The 22017-nt window shown below is 45.5% G+C and overlaps 7 protein-coding genes across 7 annotated transcripts; 4 read left to right on the top strand and 3 right to left on the bottom strand.

The window, feature by feature from the left end:
* The first annotated feature begins 661 nt into the window (after nt 1–661).
* Nucleotides 662–3456, top strand: pttg1 (PTTG1 regulator of sister chromatid separation, securin). The gene is made up of 6 exons (XM_079745331.1): nt 662–786; nt 1751–1840; nt 1932–2071; nt 2394–2475; nt 2944–3108; nt 3198–3456. The coding sequence occupies exons 2-6, from the start codon at nt 1756–1758 to the stop codon at nt 3275–3277; spliced, it is 552 nt and encodes a 183-aa protein (XP_079601457.1). The 5' UTR covers nt 662–786; nt 1751–1755; the 3' UTR covers nt 3278–3456.
* Nucleotides 3457–3516: 60 nt separating this feature from the next.
* sowahd (sosondowah ankyrin repeat domain family d) lies at nt 3517–5135 on the top strand. Its single transcript, XM_079745330.1, has one exon. It carries the CDS (start codon nt 3827–3829, stop codon nt 4841–4843), a length of 1017 nt encoding a protein of 338 aa, XP_079601456.1. The 5' UTR covers nt 3517–3826; the 3' UTR covers nt 4844–5135.
* Nucleotides 5136–5250: 115 nt separating this feature from the next.
* On the bottom strand, nt 5251–7040 carry rpl39 (ribosomal protein L39). The gene is made up of 3 exons (XM_079745332.1): nt 6991–7040; nt 6469–6572; nt 5251–5458 (listed from the first exon to the last, which is right to left on the bottom strand). The coding sequence occupies exons 1-3, from the start codon at nt 6991–6993 to the stop codon at nt 5410–5412; spliced, it is 156 nt and encodes a 51-aa protein (XP_079601458.1). The 5' UTR covers nt 6994–7040; the 3' UTR covers nt 5251–5409.
* A 629-nt stretch (nt 7041–7669) lies between these two features.
* upf3b (UPF3B regulator of nonsense mediated mRNA decay) lies at nt 7670–11177 on the bottom strand. The gene is made up of 10 exons (XM_079744327.1): nt 10972–11177; nt 10712–10818; nt 10518–10624; nt 10310–10408; nt 9959–10072; nt 9825–9868; nt 9529–9711; nt 9280–9437; nt 8772–9186; nt 7670–8679 (listed from the first exon to the last, which is right to left on the bottom strand). The coding sequence occupies exons 1-10, from the start codon at nt 11080–11082 to the stop codon at nt 8524–8526; spliced, it is 1494 nt and encodes a 497-aa protein (XP_079600453.1). The 5' UTR covers nt 11083–11177; the 3' UTR covers nt 7670–8523.
* A 469-nt stretch (nt 11178–11646) lies between these two features.
* Nucleotides 11647–12249, top strand: ndufa1 (NADH:ubiquinone oxidoreductase subunit A1). The gene is made up of 3 exons (XM_079745469.1): nt 11647–11857; nt 12001–12090; nt 12173–12249. Exons 1-3 carry the CDS (start codon nt 11756–11758, stop codon nt 12191–12193), a joined length of 213 nt encoding a protein of 70 aa, XP_079601595.1. The 5' UTR covers nt 11647–11755; the 3' UTR covers nt 12194–12249.
* Nucleotides 12250–12340: 91 nt separating this feature from the next.
* nkap (NFKB activating protein) lies at nt 12341–16191 on the bottom strand. The gene is made up of 8 exons (XM_079745468.1): nt 15574–16191; nt 15379–15459; nt 15192–15253; nt 15010–15105; nt 14876–14918; nt 14576–14776; nt 14341–14490; nt 12341–13981 (listed from the first exon to the last, which is right to left on the bottom strand). Exons 1-8 carry the CDS (start codon nt 16086–16088, stop codon nt 13807–13809), a joined length of 1323 nt encoding a protein of 440 aa, XP_079601594.1. The 5' UTR covers nt 16089–16191; the 3' UTR covers nt 12341–13806.
* A 409-nt stretch (nt 16192–16600) lies between these two features.
* On the top strand, nt 16601–21390 carry zbtb33 (zinc finger and BTB domain containing 33). The gene is made up of 2 exons (XM_079744712.1): nt 16601–16699; nt 17744–21390. The coding sequence occupies exon 2, from the start codon at nt 17746–17748 to the stop codon at nt 19603–19605; it is 1860 nt and encodes a 619-aa protein (XP_079600838.1). The 5' UTR covers nt 16601–16699; nt 17744–17745; the 3' UTR covers nt 19606–21390.
* Nucleotides 21391–22017: the final 627 nt, after the last annotated feature.

Genomic DNA, 22017 nt, shown 5'->3' with positions numbered 1-22017 from the left:
TTAATGGTGTATTTGGGGCTTTTTGTACAGAAAACGAAAATATTTGGTGTAACTATTTGAAAGATGTAGAATTTGTGTTTAGGACCGGAACTGTATACAGCAGGTCCTTGTGTGTGTGTGTGTGTGTGTGTGTGTGTGTGTGTGTGTGTGTGTGTGTGTGTGTGTGTGTGTGTGTGTGTGTGTGTGTGTGTGTATGTGTGTGTGTGTGTGTGTGTGTGTGTGTGTGTGTATCATTGTGAGCATTTGGGGGCTGTTTGTACCTATTGTTTAGATATGTATACATAAATATATGGACTGTGAGCACCTATTTGGTACGGTTTATACCGGATGTATATATATATATATATATAGTGAGTATTTGGGTCGGTTTCTACCTGTTGTATATATGTATATGTACATGTTTCATATTGAGTATTAGGGTCTGTTTCTAGCTGTTGTGTATTTATATGTATCATAGCGAGTATTTGGGGCGGTCTGTACCTGTTGTATATATGTATACGTACATGTATCATATTGAGTATTTGGGTCTGTTTCTACCTGTTGTATATTTATATGTATCATAGCGAGTATTTGGGGCGGTCTGTACCTGTTGCTTGCAGTTTACGCCAACCGTCCATTGAAGCGACCGTTTGAACCAATAGAGTCACGAGCCACGGGGTTTAAAAAGCAGCCGCGAGAGCTGCTGGCCACGCCCTCCGAGTTCATACCAAAACAACTCGAGCTCCAGCACCGTGTGGACCAACCCGAGCTCCAGCTACCCTTCAACAGTTACCTGACCTAAACCTGGTGAGAAGCTGGTCAAAGTTCGGTTTATCGTAGTTTTAATGCGTTTTGTTGGTTAACTTTTTGGTAAATGTGACCTGCCTGATGACAGTGATACCATTTGCAAACGATTCGTCTAGCTGTCAAGCTAACGACTTGACGCGTCGTTGACCTGCATATCTAAACAAAGTTATCTTTTAAATTGCATTTGACAGTGTTCTGAATTCCTGAACGCTCTTAGGAACTCGTTTTGGGCCACTTGCGCTAGGTTACTAGCTAGGCTACTTGCCATTCAAGCTAGCTCCACAACACGCACTAAGAGCTAGCACGAAGTTAATTGCCATTTTAGTTTAAATGCATTTGAAAAATGTTTTCGGGCTTAATATGTCCTACACTACACGCTCAACTACAAAGTGATGTTCGTCCATTACGGTCTTCCCCATTGCCTTTCGTTCAGGTTACTTTCTCTGTGAGCCCTACAGTATGACAGTCCCTCCAGAAAAATGCAGCGTTTTTTTTTTATTGTTGCGGACAAAAATCCTTGATTATGCGGCACGTTTTGTTAAAAAATGCGATGAAATATGCGAGAAAAATGCGGAAACTTACGAAAAACGCAGCTTTTCGATGACGCTCACGTCGCGTAATTGCGTCACTTCGTAACGTTACCATGGCAACAGGGGGAAATGGCTGCTCTTGTGTGGAGTGAACGTAACATTGTTCTACTTTCTGCTAGGATATATGTGACTTTTTTTGCAACGAAAATGCGGGGATTATTAAATCATGCAAGCCCCGCATATTTTGCGTGGAAATCAGCAACTTATGCGGTGAAAGTGCGGCATATTTGAAAAAATGCTGCCCCCGCATGAATACGCGGACTTTGGCTGATTATGCGTTGAATTATGCGATCGAACAATCGAGTTTTTCTGCAGGGACTGGTATGAATGAATTTTCGGTGCTCCTTTTCAACTGACCTGTCATCTGTTCACAGAAAACATGGCAAACATCTTTGCAGACAGGGAAAACCTCAGTCTCCCTGGGCCCGCCCTGAAGGCACGGCAGCGGCTCCTGTCTGCACCCGGTACGTTCTATGTAGTACTACGTGATGATTAAACAAACTTGTATGACTATACGGTTCTATTGTAACATTTTGTTCTGCCACTTTCCTCCAGGGAATTTGCTGAAAACGCCCAAGCATGCCAAAAAGCTCCTCACCCCAGTACAGTCTGCTCGTAAGGCTCTGGGCGCAGTGAACAAGATCAGTGGCACCCCTTCAGCTGGCAGGCACGAGATGAAACCTCAGAAGATCCAGGTGAGAACCGTCAAAAGAAACGTTATGAATGAATGAATGAATGAATGAATGAATGAATATGTAGGGTTTAGGAACACAGCCTAAGGATGCTTACAGGCCGGCTTTGGACAGGGTTGGCTACCTTTTCAGTGGGGAGTTAAACACCCTAACAACTGCACGTAACTGATGACTTTTATCCAAAGCAACTGGCAAATGAGGCTATAGCTAGGATTTTTAAAAACCTCCCTTGACTTATAAATAACAGGATGTCGCAGATGTGTGAGTACTAAAGCCAACGTTGAGTGAAATGACGAGCATCTGTTTGTTGTTGTTCCCCACACAGGAAACTAAAGTCAAATGCATTCCTCAGAGCAAAGTGGAGGAGTACCCAGACATTGAGCGATGTGTACCCTACGACCCATTAGGTAACCGCTCCCTTCGCCAGGTTCTGCTGCTGTGTGTCCCCTCTGTCACCCCTGAGTCTACCTGCCAGGTAGACTGGCTTGGGGCCTGGGGATGCTTTATTCCCCCTTTTTTATTTATGTTTTACCTTGGTGTACTATCACATTCCCACTCGCCTCAAATCGTGGGTTTACAAAATAAAATGCCTGATTACTGGGTACCTGTGCAATGGAAGCCAAATGTATCTGTTTTACCTCTATTAATTAGTATAATACACATTTTACTACTAGTAACCATTTAAAGTGGGGTGTAAATAACTATGTTGGCTTTAGGTAAAGTTGTCAACCCTAAACACCAGCCAGCCTTAGATTTTGTTTCCCTGCTGGGCTGTGCAGGTTATTCGATGCCACTCATTTTGTTTGTTTTTTTTGTACAGCAATATTTTTGTTTTGGACGTGCATTGCATTAAGGCACTTAATTTTTTTTTGTAGAGTTTGAAAAGCACTATGTACCAGAGGACTTGGTTCATCTGGGCTGCCTAGGGCTGCCTGGACTGGCGTCCATTCCTCGAAGCTACGGTGTCCCAGAAGAGGACTTTGAACCGATTGAACCGTGCACCACTGCGCAGTCATCATTCAAGGTTCAACACGGCTCAGGTGCGACCACAGCGCAACGGAATGCTGCCAACGGTTTGTCCAATGGGTGTCCTTCACACAGGCTGACGTTGCGCTGTCCTTCTCTACAGGTGATGGTTCGGCAGAGCTGAACACCTTCCTCCAGACCATCAACGAGTTGACCATCGATCTACCTTCTGAATCCGACTGAACTTTTTTTATATATATATATACACTTAACTGTTCCAATGTTTATTCTTCTTGACAACTGTTCTTGGTCTCCTGAACCATGCTTATCGTTTTTATAGGTCATGTATTATGTGCCAATCCGGTTGGTGGTTGGCTGTTGGCTGTTGGATGATTGCAATAAAGTACTTCCTCGAAGTCCGCCAGAGTTGCACTAGGCGTTTTTGTGCCAGATTTGCGAAATGCACTTCGTTTTCAGTTCCTCTAAGGACGCGGACATGGTTTACGCTTGAGTTTGTCCATTAATGGATCAACTCAGATGGATGGAATAAGGAAACCCCGATATTTAAAGGTCCTTCAATAATTACTTTTGACACGGTATACAAATAAAGAGGACCATTATCACCGGTGAGTGAATGAAGCGCGGCTGGAACTGCAATTTACTTAAAGTGTTTAAGCTGCAAACGGGGAACTAACTTTGAAAACGGGATTGTCCATATCATTTTCCGTAATTAAATCTGAATAGTGGGATGTTATTTGCATCCATACGTCGGAGTGTATTTACCGTAATATTATGGAAGGTGAGGTGAATGAATACAGCAGTAGCCCACAAAACGATGCTTTCTCCGGGGAGGAACGCAGTGAAACAACCTGTAATGTAACCGAGGATCCGAGCCCAAGCCCCGGCGGACCGTGGACCAGCCGCGGGGCTCTGGCGCGGCTGTCGAGATATGGGAAGCATATTCTGCCCAATTCCTTCTCGCGTAGGTCGGGACTACAGAGGCAGCTGGAGGTGAGTGACTCGACCCCGGGCGCTCTGCATGGGTACTCCGCTGACGCTCCGGAGAGAGGGTCGCTCACTCCAGCCATGCGTAAGAAATACCTGAAGGAATTAATGTTCAACAACCCGTCAAATACTGGATTTGGTGGCGTGCTTTCAACGAATACGACGAGCACGTCTTCGAGGGAAGAGCAAGACACCCAGCGATCGGACTGGGCTTTATATCCGATGGAGCACGCCTGGATGATGTCCGCTGTGGATGGAAACTATGAAGCCATATTTGAATTTATTGCTGACGATCCATACTTACTGACCAGGAAGGACTTTATTAGTGGCTTCTCTGTTCTCCACTGGTTGGCCAAGAGTGGACACGGTGAGACTTTGACTAAACTTTTAAAACACGCGGAAAACGTGGGAAGTCCAGCCGACGTGAATCTGAGAGGCAGCGGGGGTCTGACCCCCCTGCACGTCGCCAGTATGCACAGCCAGTTCATGGTGGTCAAACTGCTAGTCGGTGCCTTCGGCGCGAAAGTTGACGTGATGGACTACAATGGCAAAAGAGCCTGGCAGTATCTGAGGGGAAACGCCCCACTGGAGATGAAGGAGCTGCTGGGTGCGTGGGACGAGGAGCATAACACGGACTACGCGCAGAACGCCAACAACAGTGCATCGTGCACGCCGAACCCTACCCCATGCGTGGACCCCCGGCTGGACGAGGTGGACTCGCTGAACAGGACCAGAGCCGAGAGTCGGCTTGTCACATCTTTAAGAGACGTGTTCCACGCTTTCAACTTCTGGGGGAATAAGTGAGGTGACATTGGACCCTTTCGAACTATCAAGGCGTACAGGACGCCGAAAGCATACAAAGAAAGTGTGGATCATTTTCTAAAGAACCTTAATTGAGAAGGCTAGAATATCTATTATTTAACCCTTCATTAAGGACGTACTTATTCACTACCATTAACTGGAGTCAACTTTCCCACGATTGTTTGCAGTCTCACTGTAAAGTCCTGTGTCTGCTCAGTAACAAAATGTTAATGAAAGATGTTCTTGAGTGCATGTCACATGTTGATTCAGATATTAAATACTAAGCTGACAGCATTCCACTGTCATGTAATCAGATTCTAATTCCTCACAGCCGTCTCTTCATAGCCGTGTCCGTTTCCTCAGAAAAAGTCAAGGAAAGGTTAACCTAATGAATTGCACAACAAGGTGGCTGAGTCAGACATTTTTATTGTCAAACACAACCATATTCAGAGTATTTGTACAAAAAGACTGTTGATCCAGCGAACTCTGCCTTCTCCCCGGAGCCCGGCCCAGCAGAGGGTCTTGATGGATGGTCGATGGGGACGCCGGGGGGGTGAGCAGTGGAAGGTTTACAGGCCAAGCTTTGTCCTCCTCCAGTGTCTCCTCTTGGAATTGTACCTGTGGAACACGGATGAATGGTTAAAGATAAAACATTTAATCACAGGGCTTGCATATTGTGATGCAACGACATCACCCGTTTTCGAAGCATAGGAATAACTTTATAGTCTAGTAATTCAATTGTGAAATGGTCCTTATGGTGACAGTGTTTCATTATTGTACTGTACACGGGACAACTAAGTGTTGGATAGCCTAGTTTACGCTACATTTACATATATTTAAGACTTGAAATAATAACCTTTAGGCCACACAAAATGGCACAGTGGAGTATGGGCAAAGAAAGATGGGTGCATTCTGATGGTCATACAGGAAATGTACGACCATCTGATACAACAATTTAGCCAGAAGTTTGCCCAGTCCAGTCATTAGTCTACCTCTGCAGTGCACTTTAGCTCATTACAAGATCTGGCTTAATGGGAGCTTAATGTGGTCAATCGATTCCACCTGGAACAACCTTTTGCCTGTTTATCATTATCGTCTATAAACAAAATTACACTCATCTGCTTATTGACAATTCAAAGATTGCACGTTTCAAAGGTGACTTGGAGATAACTTTGTTGCATCTATGTTTAATCTAGCATCCATTACACTAGTTTAAAATTTGAGGTGATGAGTGTCACACATTTGTCTAGTCCCGGCAGAACTAGCCCCAAGGGATTCATGAATAGCATTACTCATGTGGACAACGTCACTTTACTAGTCGCCCAGGGTCACTATCTACCATGTCCCCACTACAGACCTACAGCAGCCACAGTGAGCAGGAGGAGTAGGTCCATAGCAGGAGGATGCTCTCAGCAGGGTTAATGACAATACCTCACTAGTCTGAAGTACTGCAATTGCAGACCTGCTTTACACATGAAATGGAAGACACCTTCGTCCAGAAACCTATGATCTTCCAAGATTTCCTTTCATAAATAAAGTGAACCAGTCAGAAGTCGAGGGGCCCAAACGTCTTACACACAAACATCTGGTTTAAAGAGGTCATTGTATACGTGCTACTAAAACCACACCTGATCTTATTCCCAGTCTTCATTCGGATCCACTGAGGGATCGGCCTGTTCTGCTTCTGCTTCTTAGCAAGGAAGCGCTTGATCTTGAACGTCTTGTGGGACGACTGTAAGCAGAGACGATGATAAAGCATCAGATCACGATAAATCACCGGTTAATGCGCACTGGGTGAACGGCTGAAGGGCCTTCTCAACGAGGGGCCGTGTACAGCGCTGCACTATTGACACGTCCCGGCCAACACTACAGCAACCCACAAACATCATAATAAACTGGCAAATACAAATGTGAATGAAAGATAATAGATTTTCTGCTGAGAGGTTCAGTAGGTCTAGCTGCATAGAACCAGTCCGCTAACATGCAGAGATGGGTACAGCAAACCGTAACATAAATTGTTTAAAATGTAAAGTATGTTTTCACACAATATACACATATTTAAGGTATATAAAGATGTATTCAATGATTTAGAAAGGTTCATTCAGATTTTAAATAGCCAACGCGGTGGATGTTTTAAGATTTGTATTTACCATTTTGTCCACAGTGCTTTCCCCACTATGGCCGCGATCGAAGAGATGGAAGGAAGGGAAGCGGCAGTGATGTAGGGTTTCTCAACCAATCAAGACGGGCCAAATAGACTAGTTTTCTCTACACAGCGACACTAGTGGAATATTGCGGTAAGAACATAAACAAAAACAAAAAACCTAATTAATGATTAATTATGCCATTCACACCAGGCCCATGCAAAATGAGGATTGATACATATGCATTGATTATTTCATTTTGTAAAACAGTTATGAATGCTCAATAGTGGAAAAAGGCAGTTTTTACATAACCTACCTCACACTCATTTTAAAGTAGGATGTGTTCTTTCTTCTTGGTCATTTACATAGCCTCTGTCTGACATTGATTTATTAGAGTGAAAATTCATTCTCGTTGACTGTTATGTACATATTAGTCCTAATCAATGTGCATATGAAACATCACAATGCAATGTAACCTCACTCAATATGGCTGTTGAATTCTCTGGTGAAAACAATACCCCCCCCCCCCCCCCCCCAAGTCCCTCAAAGTGAATCATACATTGGTATTTGCTTCCAATTTTTTCCCAATATCTTTGACTGGTTGTTATGTGAATTTGAAAATTTAAGTCATCAAGAGATGTAGGGAATAAGAATCCGAGACAGTTTCATTAATTACCATTTTATTTTTCATTCCAACAAAATGAGCTTGGATTAAACTGATTTGATTGCATGCAGTACTCTGTTTAATTCATCATGAAATTAGTTTTTTATGCAGGGCTAATCTTGAGTTCTTTGAATTGACGTTTGAAGGCCACAGGTTGGTATGTTGAAGGTTGCAGGCAGGCTTGAAGCGATGCTTAAGCTCACAGTTCTAAAGTCACAAATGGCTATTTCTCCTTTATCGCTGTATCAGTGAATAAATGTCTCAGTTTCTAAACTAAACAAATAATTCCTTCAAGTCCACACATAAGGCAACCGCTGTATTCAAATGGCAGATAAATTTATGTTTTTGTTGCAGGAGAAAAATAACTGCATTTCTTCCATGACCTTTTATATAATACTTGTAAGAACATACAGTAGAGAAACACAATAAATATCCTGCAATGGTAACACCATTTCAGTCAAAAAATGTACAACAGAATGGTGAGGGCAGAGAGCTATTGCAGAACTACATTTAAATGTTTAAGGGTGTGGCATAGATGGACTGTTCAGCAAAATGAAGCTCCAACGTTTGCAACACTTGACAGAAGCATAGCAACACTGCGATAAGGCCACTTGGCATTTAATGAAGTCCCAAAGAAGCTTTGGCATCAGCGACAGGTCCCTAGAGCCAAATGTACACCAGTCAGGAAGTGCTGTGTTACCTAATCCTTTATTGACCGACAAACGGACAAGTGTGGCACCATGACATCACTGTGCCCTGGTCTGGCTATAGGACGCACCTACACGCTACGCTGCGGCGCTGGTGTGTTCCCCTCAGAGCCCTGCCAGCCCCGTCTTGCACCCCACGCTTCACATGCATGCTGCCCCAAAACTGATTCAATCGTCTCCCATGTCGTTGGCTCTCTTGGACTCGTTGTCGGGCTTTCCTTCTGCCAGTTGGGACTCTCCCCCACTGCCCCCACCACCTCCTCCTCCGCCACCACGGTTGCGGTTCCGGGCCCCCGGCTGATAGAGCTGAATGGCAGGTCGATCCTGGAGCAAAAATGTACAAGATGTGAATAAAGACGAACGTAGAAACATTCACATAACATTGTATAAGTAGCAGCTCTGCTCCATGCCCTTACCTTGTTGCGCATGCGATCTCTCTTCATATTCTCTTCCTTCCGGTTGTCCTTGGCCGACCTCTCGTTGGGGGCGGACTCGTTGGCGCTGCTCCCCCTCTTCTTGTCCCAGTCGCGCTCCTTGTCCCGCTTCCCGGCCTCTTCTCTCTTCCTGCAGGCGTTCTCGCCGTCGTGGCGCTCCCGCCGCCGCCTCCTGTCCTCGTCCTGACGCCGGATGCGGTCCTTCTCCTTCTGCCGGCGTTCCCTGTCCCTCTCCCGGTCGCGTTCCCGGTCTCTGACGACGTCCCGGTCTCTGACAACATCCCGGTCTCGGATGGCTTCCCGGTCACGAACGGCGTCCCGGTCTCGAATAGCGTCACGTTCCCGGTCCCGAACGATGTCACGCTCCCGGAACTCTTTGCGTCCCTCCTCATCGACCCTACGAGCGTGTTAGGAGAGTGACAGTGTGTTAATCCCTTACATATATTATATATACATAACGACAATTCTTCCTGAGAATCGGCTCACTCACTTCCTGGGTCGGTCTTCCTTGTTGTCGATTATCATCCTCTTCTTCAGATCCAAACTCCCCATCACTCCCATGTCTTTCATTGGCCTCTCGAGTCTCTTCGGCTTGTCTTTAGGCTTCTCCGTGTCCATCTCCTCCCCTCTGTCTGGTTTCCTCAGGAGCTGGATAAGAGGGGTTCAAGAAAATATTCATAAATAACATCACATTTTTGGCAGAGTTGAAGCCGATGCTTGGGCCCTCCGCAGTAGCTACCTTGATCTTGGGCTCCTCCTTCCCCTGGTCCTTGTCCGAGGGCCGGTCCGGTTTCTTCATCCTGTCGTTGTCTTTGCGTCTCCGTCGCTCCTCGTCGCGCCACTTCCGTCGCTCCTCGTCACGCTGTCTCTTGCGTTCGAGCTCCCTCCTCCTCCTCTCCTCCTTCTTCTCCTCTCTGATTCTCTGCACAATGTTAAAGTTCACAGATTAAATGGGTAAATGTTAATTATATAATTGTACCATTAATGTAAAGTATATAAAGTGTATCCTGCAATATTTTACCACCAAAAAATGACCTGCTTATTCTTCAGAAAGTCCAAGAGGGGAGTTGTTTTTCTGGCTGTAAAGGGGGGCAAGAGTGAATCATTTTGTTTGAATACTTCGCTAGACTTGTGTTATATTTTCATTTTAAAATCCACATGTTACATACCACCAAGCTCTTTGGTTTTCGCCTCAAGTTCTTCCAAGAGAGTCTCTGGAGTGGATGTCATCTTTTCGTCATCATGTCCATTATATACTTCCAGGAACCTTTCGTAATCAGGATCTAAAACGGAAACGGCAATCTTCATGAAACCACTTTTTTCAAAGTTTGATTCCCATTATGTAACGTTTAAAAAGTAGCTCTATACTAAAAGCTAGACATTGACAGTAGATGTTCCAGACATGGTCTCTGAGGTTCAAGGAAAGCTCAAAATGGATATTGGTTAGGGTGGAGGAGATGGTTGAATATAAACGTTGCAGGAATAACATTTTCCGATATGGCTGTCGACAATAACTTTACCATCATCTATGGTTCCACACTTTGCATCTCGTTTTTTGATTCTTTTCTTGCCAATCTTCTGAAAAGGCGCAAACTCCACAACGGCTGTATACTCTTGTCCTGTTAAGAAGAAAACAAGGAAGCAAGTTAACAAAAATGTCTAGTAATTATCTAGTCATAATTGTACCTCAAACGAAGCCTCCCATAGTAAAATGCATGTTCTTAATACCTTTGCCATCGATGAAAACATATCCATCAAACCTATCTCTGAAGAGGACGATATCCTCTTGTTGTTTGAAGTTAATATACGCCCTTGAAAAGACGTGGGGGGAGAGGCTAGAAACATACAAAGAAAGACGAAGGTCGTGTGAACGCTCAAGTATTAAACCTCCATGAACTGTTTCATAAGGAGGACCGCCTCACCTGGTGTCACTGGAGAAGAACTCCAGATAGTCGAGGTCCGGCAGCGGCTGCAGCTGCTCCTCCAGCTCCTCCTTGGTGAGGCTCGGGGGCAGCCGTCTGATCACGATCTGAACACAGCGGTGGAGTTAGAAGGACCGTCGGAAGAAAAACACGAACATGGAAACGTACAATAAACAATCCAACTGGTGGGGCGTTTTACCCGACGAAAGTTATCCAAACAAACGTGCTGACCCGACGCTAGCATAGCTAGCCGGTCGTACCTTTGTCATCGCCTCTCTCCTCTCCTTCGGCTTCTCGATCTTCTCTCCCTCCTCGCATTTCCCCTCCATCCTCCTCTCCTTGGGGCGGGTGTTCTCCTTGTCCTCCTTCATGGTCGAAAGTTTGGTTTAGAGATCAGTTCTTATGAATGTCCATCCACGCTGTTTCTGTTTACTTCTTAGCTGTGAGTTAGCGACCAAAGTATCTAGCAGGCACTTCCTCTAGAGACCGCGGTGGTAGTTCTGTCTCCAGGGCGATAGAGGGCACTGTGGTAATTCTGTCTCCAGAGCAATAGAGGGCGCTGTGGTAGTTCTGTCTCCAGGGCGATAGAGGGCGCTGTGGTCCAATCAAAACAACGCGCACAGCACCTTTGAATGGAAAATAATACGGAATACATTAATTTAAATATAATCACTCTACGAGAAATAATTATAGAGATATCTCTAAGTCCTGTCTACAAAAAATAAAACATTTTAATAGTTGTTGTATATGTACTTGACAATGCAATATATTACTTTTGTTATATTACTATGTAATAGTATGTTCATGATTATGATTTCACTTGTATTTAAATTCAAAATCCACACACTGCACCAAAAATCAGTTTGCGTTGATATTTTATTAAAATTAAGAGTAAAAGCTCGCTGCGCCCCGGAAGTGAACGGATGACCGTCAAGTTGTTGTGAGGACGTTGGACATTTTGTTGGCTTCCTCCCGTTAGACGCTCCTTTTAAAGCGTCTTATTGAATATATAACTGAGCTGCATGGTCCAGAAGCACCGACAGCATGTGGTATGAGATACTGCCCGGGTTGGCCATCATGACCGCGTGTCTCATCATCCCTGGAGCCGCGACGATACAGATCCACAAGTTCACCAACGGAGGGAAGGTGAGCTGACTGCAGCCCGCCTGCAAGACCCCCAGGATGTCTGAGAGAGTCCACTGTTTATCACCAAACCTCTGTACATGCCCGTCGAAATATTCTTCAATATAAAACTGTTGTTTGAGATGATGAGACGTTTGTGTTTGCAGGAGAAGAGATTAGCCCGGGTACCGTACCAGTGGTATCTGATGGAGAGAGACAAGAGGGTGTCTGGGAAGGGAGAGTACCATCAATCCAAGGTAACATCTGACTCCCCATGGGGCCTGCAGGTCCACACCCAAAATGTGTTTGAAAACTGATGTTATTTTCTTCTTTTTTTAGGGACTTGAAAACATTCAATGAGAACGGCAAGATGTCACTGCTAAAATGTGTTGTATAATAAATATGTTTAAACCTTATGGTTTCAATTATTCAAACAAGTGTACAGTTAATTCTAACATTATACACGTCAAATACGATTTACATTGTGCCTGTCTGTTCTTCACTCAGTAGTCTCAACTAAAGGTGCAAGCCACTAACAGGATTTTGCATTGGGACTGCCATTACCTCTATGGAGGGCCCTGTTCATGAAATATAAGCCTTTACTGATAGTTGAACCTTACATAATGTGCCTCTACAGACAGCCAGATACTAATCTGCTGTTATCAAGGTGGGACCCCAACTCAGTTGCAAAAATATACTCAAGTAGTAGACAAAGTAGAAAAAACATACTGGTAGAAGTACTGATTCAACTTCACGTCATATTATTCAAGAGACGTTAAAGTTAATCCATTCTAACTTCAACTAAAAAAAACAAATTAATAAATACAAAAAATGTATCCACAGTGCCAATCAGTTGTCTGTCAACACTGAACTCAAAGTGATCAAAAAACAGAACACAATCAGGTCTAATTAAGCCTTTTGGGAAGGCACGTAAGCATGCAGAATAAATTAATGGATAATGGACCTGGTTTGAAAATGTAAGGAGTACAAATTACAGGTGTGTAAATGTAGGGAGAAATATTCATAAGTAGTGAGAAAAATAAATTCATGTACAGATGCATGAAAACTAGCCTACTTAAGAACAGTAGCCTAAAGTATTTATACTTTTTTTACTACCAACCTCTGAATAGTAGGGCTGGACCTAATAAAACATTCCAAGCTTCAGACAAGTTTATTCCAAATATTCCAATGTTTAGAAGGAAGAAAAGTAAGTAAATAGTGCATATCTTTCCCTGCCTAAACCGAGGATCACTGCTGCATTGACTTTTCCTTTTAATTTCTAATGTGATTTTAATAAAACCAAAACTAAAATTTCAAGAAGGATTGGTGCGTGTCACCTGCTCTGTGTAGCAGCTCTAATTGATTAGAGCTATATTTGTTTACATTAAAATTTAAAAAAAAATTGGGATATACATATGTTTTGTCTTTTATCAGTCAAGATCCCTCAGTTTGGATTCAGATTAGTATTTGCCCGAGGCCATTGAGCCAACCTTTGAACCATCCGACCAGACAACTCTAGTGCTTCCCAAGATGTCTTTGTAAAAGAAAAAAAAAAAAAAAAAAAACATAAAACAAAAGGATAAATCATGTGCTTCATAACATTAAAGAACAATAACGGCCGAGTTTTAACCCAAAGGAAGCTGGGGGTACATTCAAGAATTTATTAACCACAGTGGGTTTCTGAATGTGTGGGAATTTACACAAGGTAAAGAGCAGAATAAGCCCACAACCAATTGCTAAATATAATTGACAATACAGTATTTATACCATAGTGAGCCAATCTGACTCATACTAGTACAAATGTCCAATCAAATTAAAAGCAAAAAAAATGTCTGCACAGTACAGTTTTAAAAACCAAAAAAATAGAATTTGCTTACAAAACTAGGCTGGACAATGCATGTGGGCTTTCACTATAAAACACTGCTATAAAACTGAGACAGACAAACCCAGAACCAAAGCTTGAGATGCCCCGTTCACTTCTCATCTTTGCCTTTGGTTTTCCTGTACACCATCTCCCTGAAGCTGGAGAGGATCTTGCTCTCCCTCTTCCGTCGCTCCTCCTGGTTGAAGGAGGCCAGGGCCCTCTTCTCGTCCGCACTGTAGATCTGGTTTTCCTTTCTCAAACGCACAGCCTCCATACGGCGATGTCTGAAAAGGACACATGATCAGTCAGCGGTGCAACGTCAGAAACAAGTGGACTTCAGAGGTTTCAGTGAGTAGTACCATACAGTCAGGCATACGCAGATCATTAAAGAACATTTCATCTTCAGAAAGTGATTACTGGACTCCATAGAAGAAATCTATAAAAACTGATCCAGTAGGAGTATTTCAATAACTTAAAAAGACATTGAACAGCTAATCTTTTCCAGGTAAATTTGAAGACAAACCTGCAAGTGTTATACTTTGGTAGTCACATACAATTTTAAAATGTATTTCTGAGATAGTGATTTATCTGAATTAACTCAGACCCATTTATATTATGGGACAGTGTTGCACGGATAACATACCTGCTACCGCTCATAACAAAGCCAGATTTTTCAAAGTTGGCGATCTCATCACTGGTCAGTCCGATTTCTCCTCTTCTCGGGATACGCTTTCCCGCCTTCACGTACTCCGCCATGGCCGCGCCTTCACCCGGCAACAGGGCGTGGCCGAAACTGAAGAGACAAACAGCAGGTTCAATGAAAACGCCTGACGCTAACCTGACCAAAGTAGCGTTATCGTTCTCTGACGTGTACCCACTCGAGAGGTTTGTCGTCCTGCGACATCTGGGCCAGTGGGGCCTCGGGGCCCACCAGGTTCTCATCCATGCAGGTCTTCTCCACCCACACCAGCCCCCCGTCCTCGTCATCCTCGCCCTCCTCCCCCCCGGACTCCTCACTGCTGGACCCACTGGACGCCTTCTTGCTCTTCTTCACCTTCTTCTTCTTGGACTTCTTTGACCTGATGGAAAATTAAGATGAAAATATGAATCTTTATGCATCGTTTCTCCTTTTGCTCTGTGGGAGATTAACAAATATACATTTGGAAAGGCAAACTTACTTTTTGCTTTTCTTCTTTTTTTTCTTCTTTTTCACTTCTTCCTCTGAAATGGGTAGAGTACACTATATATTATACACCTAAAAACACTTTTGAAAAACAAACAATGGGATGTGAAACCATGAGAAACATCATACCGTCAGAATCTGACCCGGACTCGCTGTCTTCTGAGTGCTTCTTGCTTTTCTTCTTTTTGGATTTCTTCTTCTTCTTTTTCTTCTTCTTCTTATCGTCTGCAAGCATCAAACAATATTTGAATACATTTAAATTAAATTTGTAACGTGGGTGCAAAGGGTGGGAAGGATATCGAGCGTAATACCGTCTGAGCTGTCATCTGAACTGCTGTTTTTCACGTCTTCAACGGGTGTGAACTCGTCAGAGCTGGAGGAATGACCAACACACTTTAGATGGATTTCAAGCGATACTGGGCCGCTGGAGTTACATGTTGAACGGCTCACTTCGAGACAACACATCAATATTTAAAGGGATAACGATTACAAACGTACTCTGGTTCCTTGACTCTTGGAGAATACCCCCACACTTCAGGGGAGCCCAGTTCCCCAATCCTCTCCCGTTCCTGTAGCCGCCTGGTAGAAAAAAAACAACAAGCAATAATTTGTTGTTTATTATTTAAAAATATATATACGGCCAACGTCTCAAACACGTTGCGCATATAGGGAACACTGCGTTTAATAAGCTACCTGGCGATGAAGGCCTCCTGCCGCTGCCGCTGCGCGTCGTCCCGCTGCTGGTCGTAGTAGTCGTTCGGCCCGCCTCGCTGCTCCGTCCATTGGCCGTGCCTCTCCCTGGACCTGGAGCGGCTACGGCGGGGGCTCCCCATGCGGATCCTCTTGATGTTCCGGGCCTCATGGAGCCGATGTTCGTGTTCTTCTCGTTCCCTTTCCCTGTTTCGGGGCTTCGGGAGTTTTGGACCGAAGTAGTCCGGAGACAAATCTCGGCCTCCGTGGCTTCCACTGCGGGACCGAGACCTGCTCCGCCGCCGGGGACGAGCGGGACTGTGGTCTCTGGTCCGGCCGGGACTCCTGTCTCTGGTCCGGCCCGGACTCCTGTCTCTGGTCCGGCCCGGACTATGGTCTCTGGTCCGGCCCGGACTATGGTCTCTGGTCCGGCCCGGACTATGGTCTCTGGTCCGGCCCGGACTATGGTCTCTGCCACCATCGGGGTTGCGGTCTGATGAGCGGTCGTAGATGGGCATCCTGGCTGCCGTTAAAACACACGACCACGGCAGAACTGGGGAACAAAACAACAACTGGGCCTCTACCGAGAGCCCTGATACGCCATGACGATTGTTGCCCTCGGAAAACGTTTCCAAACAGGATATTGTGCCTCCGTAGATCGCTACCCGAAGAACAGCGTACAGGGAAGCAAGGTTCCTCTTGGGAACAGTCCTGTACTGGTTCAAGGCTCGTTAACCAGTCGATATTGCATTTGAACAACTAAAAACCTTTATTAACATTATCATGATTAAATATAGTTATTGTTATTATTATATTTTGGGTTTTAGAAATAAATCAATTATCGAAGTCTAAAAACGTACTCTGATGGCGCTCTATAGTGGCACCTGGTGGCCGCCCGGGTCACGACAGCAGTAGTGGCCGCCCTACAGTGGCCCCTGGTGGCCGCCCGGGTCATGAAAGAAGTAGTGGCCTCCCTACAGCGGCCCCAGGTGGCCGGCTGGGTCATGACAGCGGTAGTGAACCTCAGAGACGTGCCGCGGCGGTCTATTTTTTTGTCGTCTGTGCCTCGCTAAGTTACAACTGCAGGTAACAATCCGGCTTGGTCAAAACAGAAAAACAGAAAGCGCAGGTAAGTGATACCCTGCATGCAATCGGTCTGAACAGCCTGAAGAAGACCTCATCCCGTGTGTGTGTGTGTGTGTGTGTGTGTGTGTGTATGTGTGTGTGGGGGAAACCTCTCTGCCACGGAAGGCCGCGCTGTCGCCCATTGAAGGAGGAACAAATGCAGGGCTGCGTTACTTTTGTTAGCCTGGACCACCTATGTGCATGTCCTGGTCTTGATCTCTCTCAGCGCGATGACCGGGTCACTAAACCCCCAGGTCTTCGTGCAGGTCCCTGTGTGTGGTGTAGCAAGGGTGTGGTGGCATGGACGTGTTTGAAATACACAGCGCACTTGGATGGAGGAGCTAACGTTAGCTGTGTTTTTGTTTGCATGTTAGCAGCTACTGCTATCGTGCTAGTTGCAGAAAAATCATTTTTTTTATTCTTTCACTCAATTATACATGACTTCAATGGCAAGGTCGGAAATAAAGACATCCAATGTGGACTTAAATAGGAAACGCCGTTAGAAAATGCCTTGAGGGACGTACAGAATGTGACATATGTATTAATAGAAGTACAAATATATTAAACCGTCAAAGCAAGTTTAAAAATAGAGATTACTTTAGAGGCAACATAAATAATGTCTACTTTTTAATGATGGATTTGACTGTCAATTTGATATATATCAGAACCTGTAAACAAACACACACACACACACCCTCACACATAAACAAATACACCCACACACACCCTCACACATAAACAAACACACACACACACACACACACACACACACACACACCCTCACACATAAACAAACACACACACACACACATACCCTCACACATAAACAAATACACACACACACACATACCCTCACACATAAACAAATACACACACACGCACCCTCACATATAAACAAATACACACACACACACACATAAACAAATACACACACACACACATTGTGTTTACCTGCACATTGTTTTGGAGCAGTACTTTAATGTAATCATGATGGTGCCATAACCTGAATATACCTACATTAACTTCTCTTGTTTTCTCCCCGCTTTAGGCATGCCGAACCTCAAGCTGATCTCCGCCACGGACACACAATACTCCGCCACTGTGCTGAGGTCCATGAACGACCAAAGGAACCATGGACTGTTCTGCGACGTCACGATAATCATACAGGACAAGAAGTTCAGAGCCCACAAAACGATTCTGTCCGCCTCCAGCACTTACTTTCACCAGCTCTTCTCCGTCGCCGGGCAGGTCATCGAACTGAACTTTATCAAAGCAGAAATCTTTGAACAGATCCTCAATTACATTTACAGTTCCAAGATCATCCGCGTCCGATCCGACATGCTGGAGGAGCTCATCAGCGCCGGACAGATACTGGGCGTCAAGTTCCTCGCCAACTTGGGGGCGCTTCTGTCCCAAGTGAAGGGCTTACCGGGTCTGTCGAAAGACCCCGAGTGCAAGAGCGGCGTGTCCACCAAGGTGATGCCCATCATCACCGAGTCCTTCTCGATATCGGCCGAGGAGTTTAACCAGACGTGCAAATCCGCCGACGACGACGGGGACTCCGATAACGACGACGTCATGTTCGTCTCGGAAACGGACTCCAAGAAGGCGGAGGAGAACCCGAAGCCGGCGGTGATCGACCTGGAAGCCGGCGAGTCGGGGGACGCAGCGTCGGACAAAAAGCGGGAACCGCAAAGTACCGCGGGGGCGACAGATCCACCTGAAGCCGAGGACGGCGCGCCGTCCGCGTTGAAGAGTTCCCCCCAGGGGGTCCCGATCTCCCGGCCCCACCCCAGCCCCAACACATCCCCCAGCATACCCTGCTCCCCGGCCGGGGTCTCCTCCGGGGCCACGCCCACCACGCCCGTCTCCAGCCTGCACAGCCTCACCCCCGTGTCCCCCAACACGCCGCAGCCCTGCGAGAGCAGCGACATGATGGCCGTCCACAAGAAGCAGGTGTGTGCCACGGCCCAGCAGGGGGACTTTAAGATCCGCCTCTCGGACATGTCGTCCGGGCACGGCGCCGGGGCCAGCTTCCCCCAGGCGGCCGTGGTGGCCAAGAAGACCATCACGCTGGACAAGGCCCTGGAGATCGACGCCCTCTCGTCGGGGTGCAAGGTGTACGCCAACATCGGCGAGAACACGTACGACATCGTCCCCGTGAAGGAGGACCCCGACGAGGGCGGCTCCAAGGCGGCCAAGGGGAGGCGGGCGCTGATGGCCACGCCCCTCAAGCCCTTGGAGGAGGGCGCGGCGTCGCCGGCCGGCAGCCCGGGCAAGAAGAAGATCAAGAGCGAGCCGGAGGACCACTACGAGCTCATCATGGACGGGAAGACCTTCTACGTGTGCATGGTCTGCAAGCGGCCCTACGTGTGCCTCACCAGCCTGCGGCGGCACTTCAACACGCACTCGTGGGAGAAGAAGTACCCGTGCCGCTACTGCAACAAGGTGTTCGCGCTGGCCGAGTACCGGACTAAGCACGAGGCGCACCACACCGGGGAGCGGCGCTACCAGTGCCTGATGTGCAACGACATGTTCCTCAACTACCAGGTGCTGTCCACGCACTGCAAGCAGGCGCACAACCAGGACCCGTCGGGCCGCAAGGAGAAGGACGACACCCCCAACAACCTGTACCGCCTGCTGCCCTACAAGTCCCTCCCCACGCCGCCCTCGGGCTGGCCCGCCCACGAGGGCGGCGTCCGCATGATCGGGGAGGACGGCAGCGTGCAGCACGTCATGCCCGGCGGCGGGGGTGGCGGCGGGGAGATGCAGTCGCCCACGCAGCAGAGTAAGATTTTGAGCTGGAACGATATCTTCGTGGATTCTGACGCCCGGTCGCGGCCGGGCATGAACCCCCCGCAGCAGCAGGGCAACCCCGAGTTCGACTTTGTCATCCCGGAGACCTACTGAGGGGGAGGGGGGGGGTGACTCTGGTACCTGTGCCTTTCACAGCTTCTTACGCTTCAGTAGGGATGCACCGATTCCACTTTTTTTTCAGACCCAGGTTCCGAGTACCGATAAAAATGCCGATACCGAATGAAAAATACCATTACAGTTTAGAAAACTGTAAGAAAGAGGGGGGCGTGTTATCGCCATGGTTACAGCCCACGGCCACTTTGTGATACTTTTTTAGTACGGCCGTTGTGATTGAGTGTTCTAATGATCGATGTTGAATGTGAAATGTGCCACACGTTGCCCTTCTGTTCTCTCAATTGGAGACTTGTTTTAGTTACGGTGATAAAATGGCATTGATTCCTATGTTGATGATCATAGAGGACAAAACACGACAAAAAAATGAAACCAAAACGTTTGGGCTTGCTGGTTCTTAAACGTTACGCGACGTTGCGCAAAGTGGTATCGCCTGGTTGCATCTGAGAAGTGTGACGAGAAAATCGTCACAGTATCGACGACGTATCGGGTCTGAGTCCTGGTATCGGTATCGGTGCATCCCTATTCTTCAACATTGTTTCTTACCCCTGCTTCGTGTTTTCCTTGAAGTGTTCTTGCGATAGGCTCTCACTCACTGACATCGTTATATCGTTTTTTTGTGGTAACAATTATGGTCTGTGTTAACTGAAAGGTATTAGTAATAAAACATTTTTGTGAATGCCAGATGCGTGAATGCCTTCAAGAAATTATTTTACATATTTTGAGTTAAAAAAACATAACAAAATCCAAATAATAAAAAAAACGTCTTTAGTTCTAACTCCAGACTTATTCAGAGCCTTTCTTATTTGTGCTCTCGTTCAAAGCTCATTATTATATTATGAGATTTGATTAACATTCCTTGAATTCTAAAGCAACCTCAACTATTTCAAGTTCAGGCGTTCGAAATCATGATTTTTATCTCATTAAGGATTTTAATTAAAGGGTTTCAATCTTTAAATGTTACTTATTGTTTATCATCTGGTTCATCACAGATTGACTGTACTGTACGATGTTAACGTATAAATGTTTATTATGGCACCAGGAACAAATATTGGTTGATTAACCCATGTTTCAGACTTCCCACTGTGAAAGGATGACTCCAGCATAAAATGAAAGATGTATGGATTAATTTTATTGCACACAATTCATTGTGCTTTGATTCAGTCCAGTCCCACATTTTAAATCATGAATGGCTTTGTTTTTATTCCCTGTTAACCTCTTATGGCCCAATTGATCCTACGTAAAGTTTGATTGATATGTCTTTTGAAAAAGAGTAAATAGTCCAATGAGGTTTGCACTAATCCATGGATTTTAAAAGACTGGTTAAACTATTTCTTCATTTTGATTGATCCTCACGGCCCTTCAGTGTTCTGTTGTGAGTCGCCCTATATGCTGGCCATATTCATTCTTCCCGTCACGTCAAACTGTTGTCCGTGCCAGACGCCCCCTGGTGGTTGTACCCGGGCTGTGATTGTATTTAAAGAGGTGGGTTCGGAGGGCTACAGCGATGTACTCTAGTCTGTAAATATAGCACTTAGTGATAATCATGCAGTAAAAAGACTATTTTGGAATACGTCTCATGTATTTGTCTGTTACATTTTTTGTGTTTTATCAGGGTAGCAGTGTGGGTCATGGGGTATTATTATTTCATTCCAAACGACTTCATGTCATTCATTTGAGATCTAGCAGGTTTAGGGTGAGACTAACCAAGGAAGGGGGGTGTTTTTTATAATGTATATTTGTGCCCATGGCCTTTTTTTTCTTTACTTGTCAACGTTCATCTGAAATGTATTTATAAGGTCTCGTGTGCTTTTGGCATTAAATAAACTCAAAACATGTCTGTTGTGGTGTCCTTTCTACAGGTTTGTACTTTCCATGTCCTCTTTCCTACAAGTTGTATAATTATTATTAAAGTGTATTGACACAAAACTCTTATTCATTTACCATTGTATCACGCGTGCCACTGAGTACTTATTCACTATCGTGATAAAGTAAATTAAAGGGGTTGTATTTCAGCGTAGACATGTCTATCAGTTTCAAGTTTGATTGAGTGGGTTCACTGTGGGTGAAGTAACATGTTTTCATACATCTCAGGAGTAGTTCAGACACTTTATTTAGAAAAACAATACAGTTCCATAAAAGTTTTAATGGCAAAGAAACAACACTTCGTCAGCGCCTGAGAGAGTGCTCTTCAAACGATAAGCAGCCTGAATGATAAAAGCATTCCCCAGTGGAAGGCCAGTGATGTTGGCAGAAAGTACCACCGCCTGCTACGAGCTGTTCGGGACTTTACTCAAACCCACCCACAGCCTGGTAGTGGTATGAGGGGGATATCCAACTGGAAAAGGACATGAGCTTCATTTATTTACAGAGAGAAAGCCCACAACTGATCGC

Source organism: Pollachius pollachius (genome assembly GCF_949987615.1).
Source record: "Pollachius pollachius genome assembly, chromosome: 10".
NCBI lineage: Eukaryota > Metazoa > Chordata > Actinopteri > Gadiformes > Gadidae > Pollachius > Pollachius pollachius.
This window is presented reverse-complemented; position numbering and strand designations above follow the sequence as displayed.

Bases quoted from the DNA above. Each gene is read 5' to 3' on its own strand.
- zbtb33 (XM_079744712.1), top strand. From the start codon at position 17,746: ATGCCGAACCTCAAGCTGATCTCCGCCACGGACACACAATACTCCGCC.
- sowahd (XM_079745330.1), top strand. From the start codon at position 3,827: ATGGAAGGTGAGGTGAATGAATACAGCAGTAGCCCACAAAACGATGCT.
- upf3b (XM_079744327.1), bottom strand. From the start codon at position 11,082: ATGAAGGAGGACAAGGAGAACACCCGCCCCAAGGAGAGGAGGATGGAG. The intron at 10,819-10,971 runs GTACGACCGGCT...CGCTGTGTTCAG, and splicing joins GGAGAGAGGCGATGACAAAG to ATCGTGATCAGACGGCTGCC. The intron at 10,073-10,309 runs GTAAAGTTATTG...TTTCCGTTTTAG, and splicing joins GTGTGGAACCATAGATGATG to ATCCTGATTACGAAAGGTTC.
- rpl39 (XM_079745332.1), bottom strand. The intron at 5,459-6,468 runs GTGTGGTTTTAG...CGTGTTCCACAG, and splicing joins AAGACTGGGAATAAGATCAG to GTACAATTCCAAGAGGAGAC.
- nkap (XM_079745468.1), bottom strand. From the start codon at position 16,088: ATGCCCATCTACGACCGCTCATCAGACCGCAACCCCGATGGTGGCAGA. The intron at 15,460-15,573 runs GTAGCTTATTAA...TTTTTCTACCAG, and splicing joins CAGGAGGCCTTCATCGCCAG to GCGGCTACAGGAACGGGAGA. The intron at 15,106-15,191 runs GTATTACGCTCG...TGATGCTTGCAG, and splicing joins TTCAGATGACAGCTCAGACG to ACGATAAGAAGAAGAAGAAA.
- pttg1 (XM_079745331.1), top strand. From the start codon at position 1,756: ATGGCAAACATCTTTGCAGACAGGGAAAACCTCAGTCTCCCTGGGCCC. The intron at 1,841-1,931 runs GTACGTTCTATG...ACTTTCCTCCAG, and splicing joins GCGGCTCCTGTCTGCACCCG to GGAATTTGCTGAAAACGCCC. The intron at 3,109-3,197 runs GTGCGACCACAG...CCTTCTCTACAG, and splicing joins CAAGGTTCAACACGGCTCAG to GTGATGGTTCGGCAGAGCTG.
- ndufa1 (XM_079745469.1), top strand. From the start codon at position 11,756: ATGTGGTATGAGATACTGCCCGGGTTGGCCATCATGACCGCGTGTCTC. The intron at 11,858-12,000 runs GTGAGCTGACTG...TTGTGTTTGCAG, and splicing joins AGTTCACCAACGGAGGGAAG to GAGAAGAGATTAGCCCGGGT. The intron at 12,091-12,172 runs GTAACATCTGAC...TTCTTTTTTTAG, and splicing joins GAGAGTACCATCAATCCAAG to GGACTTGAAAACATTCAATG.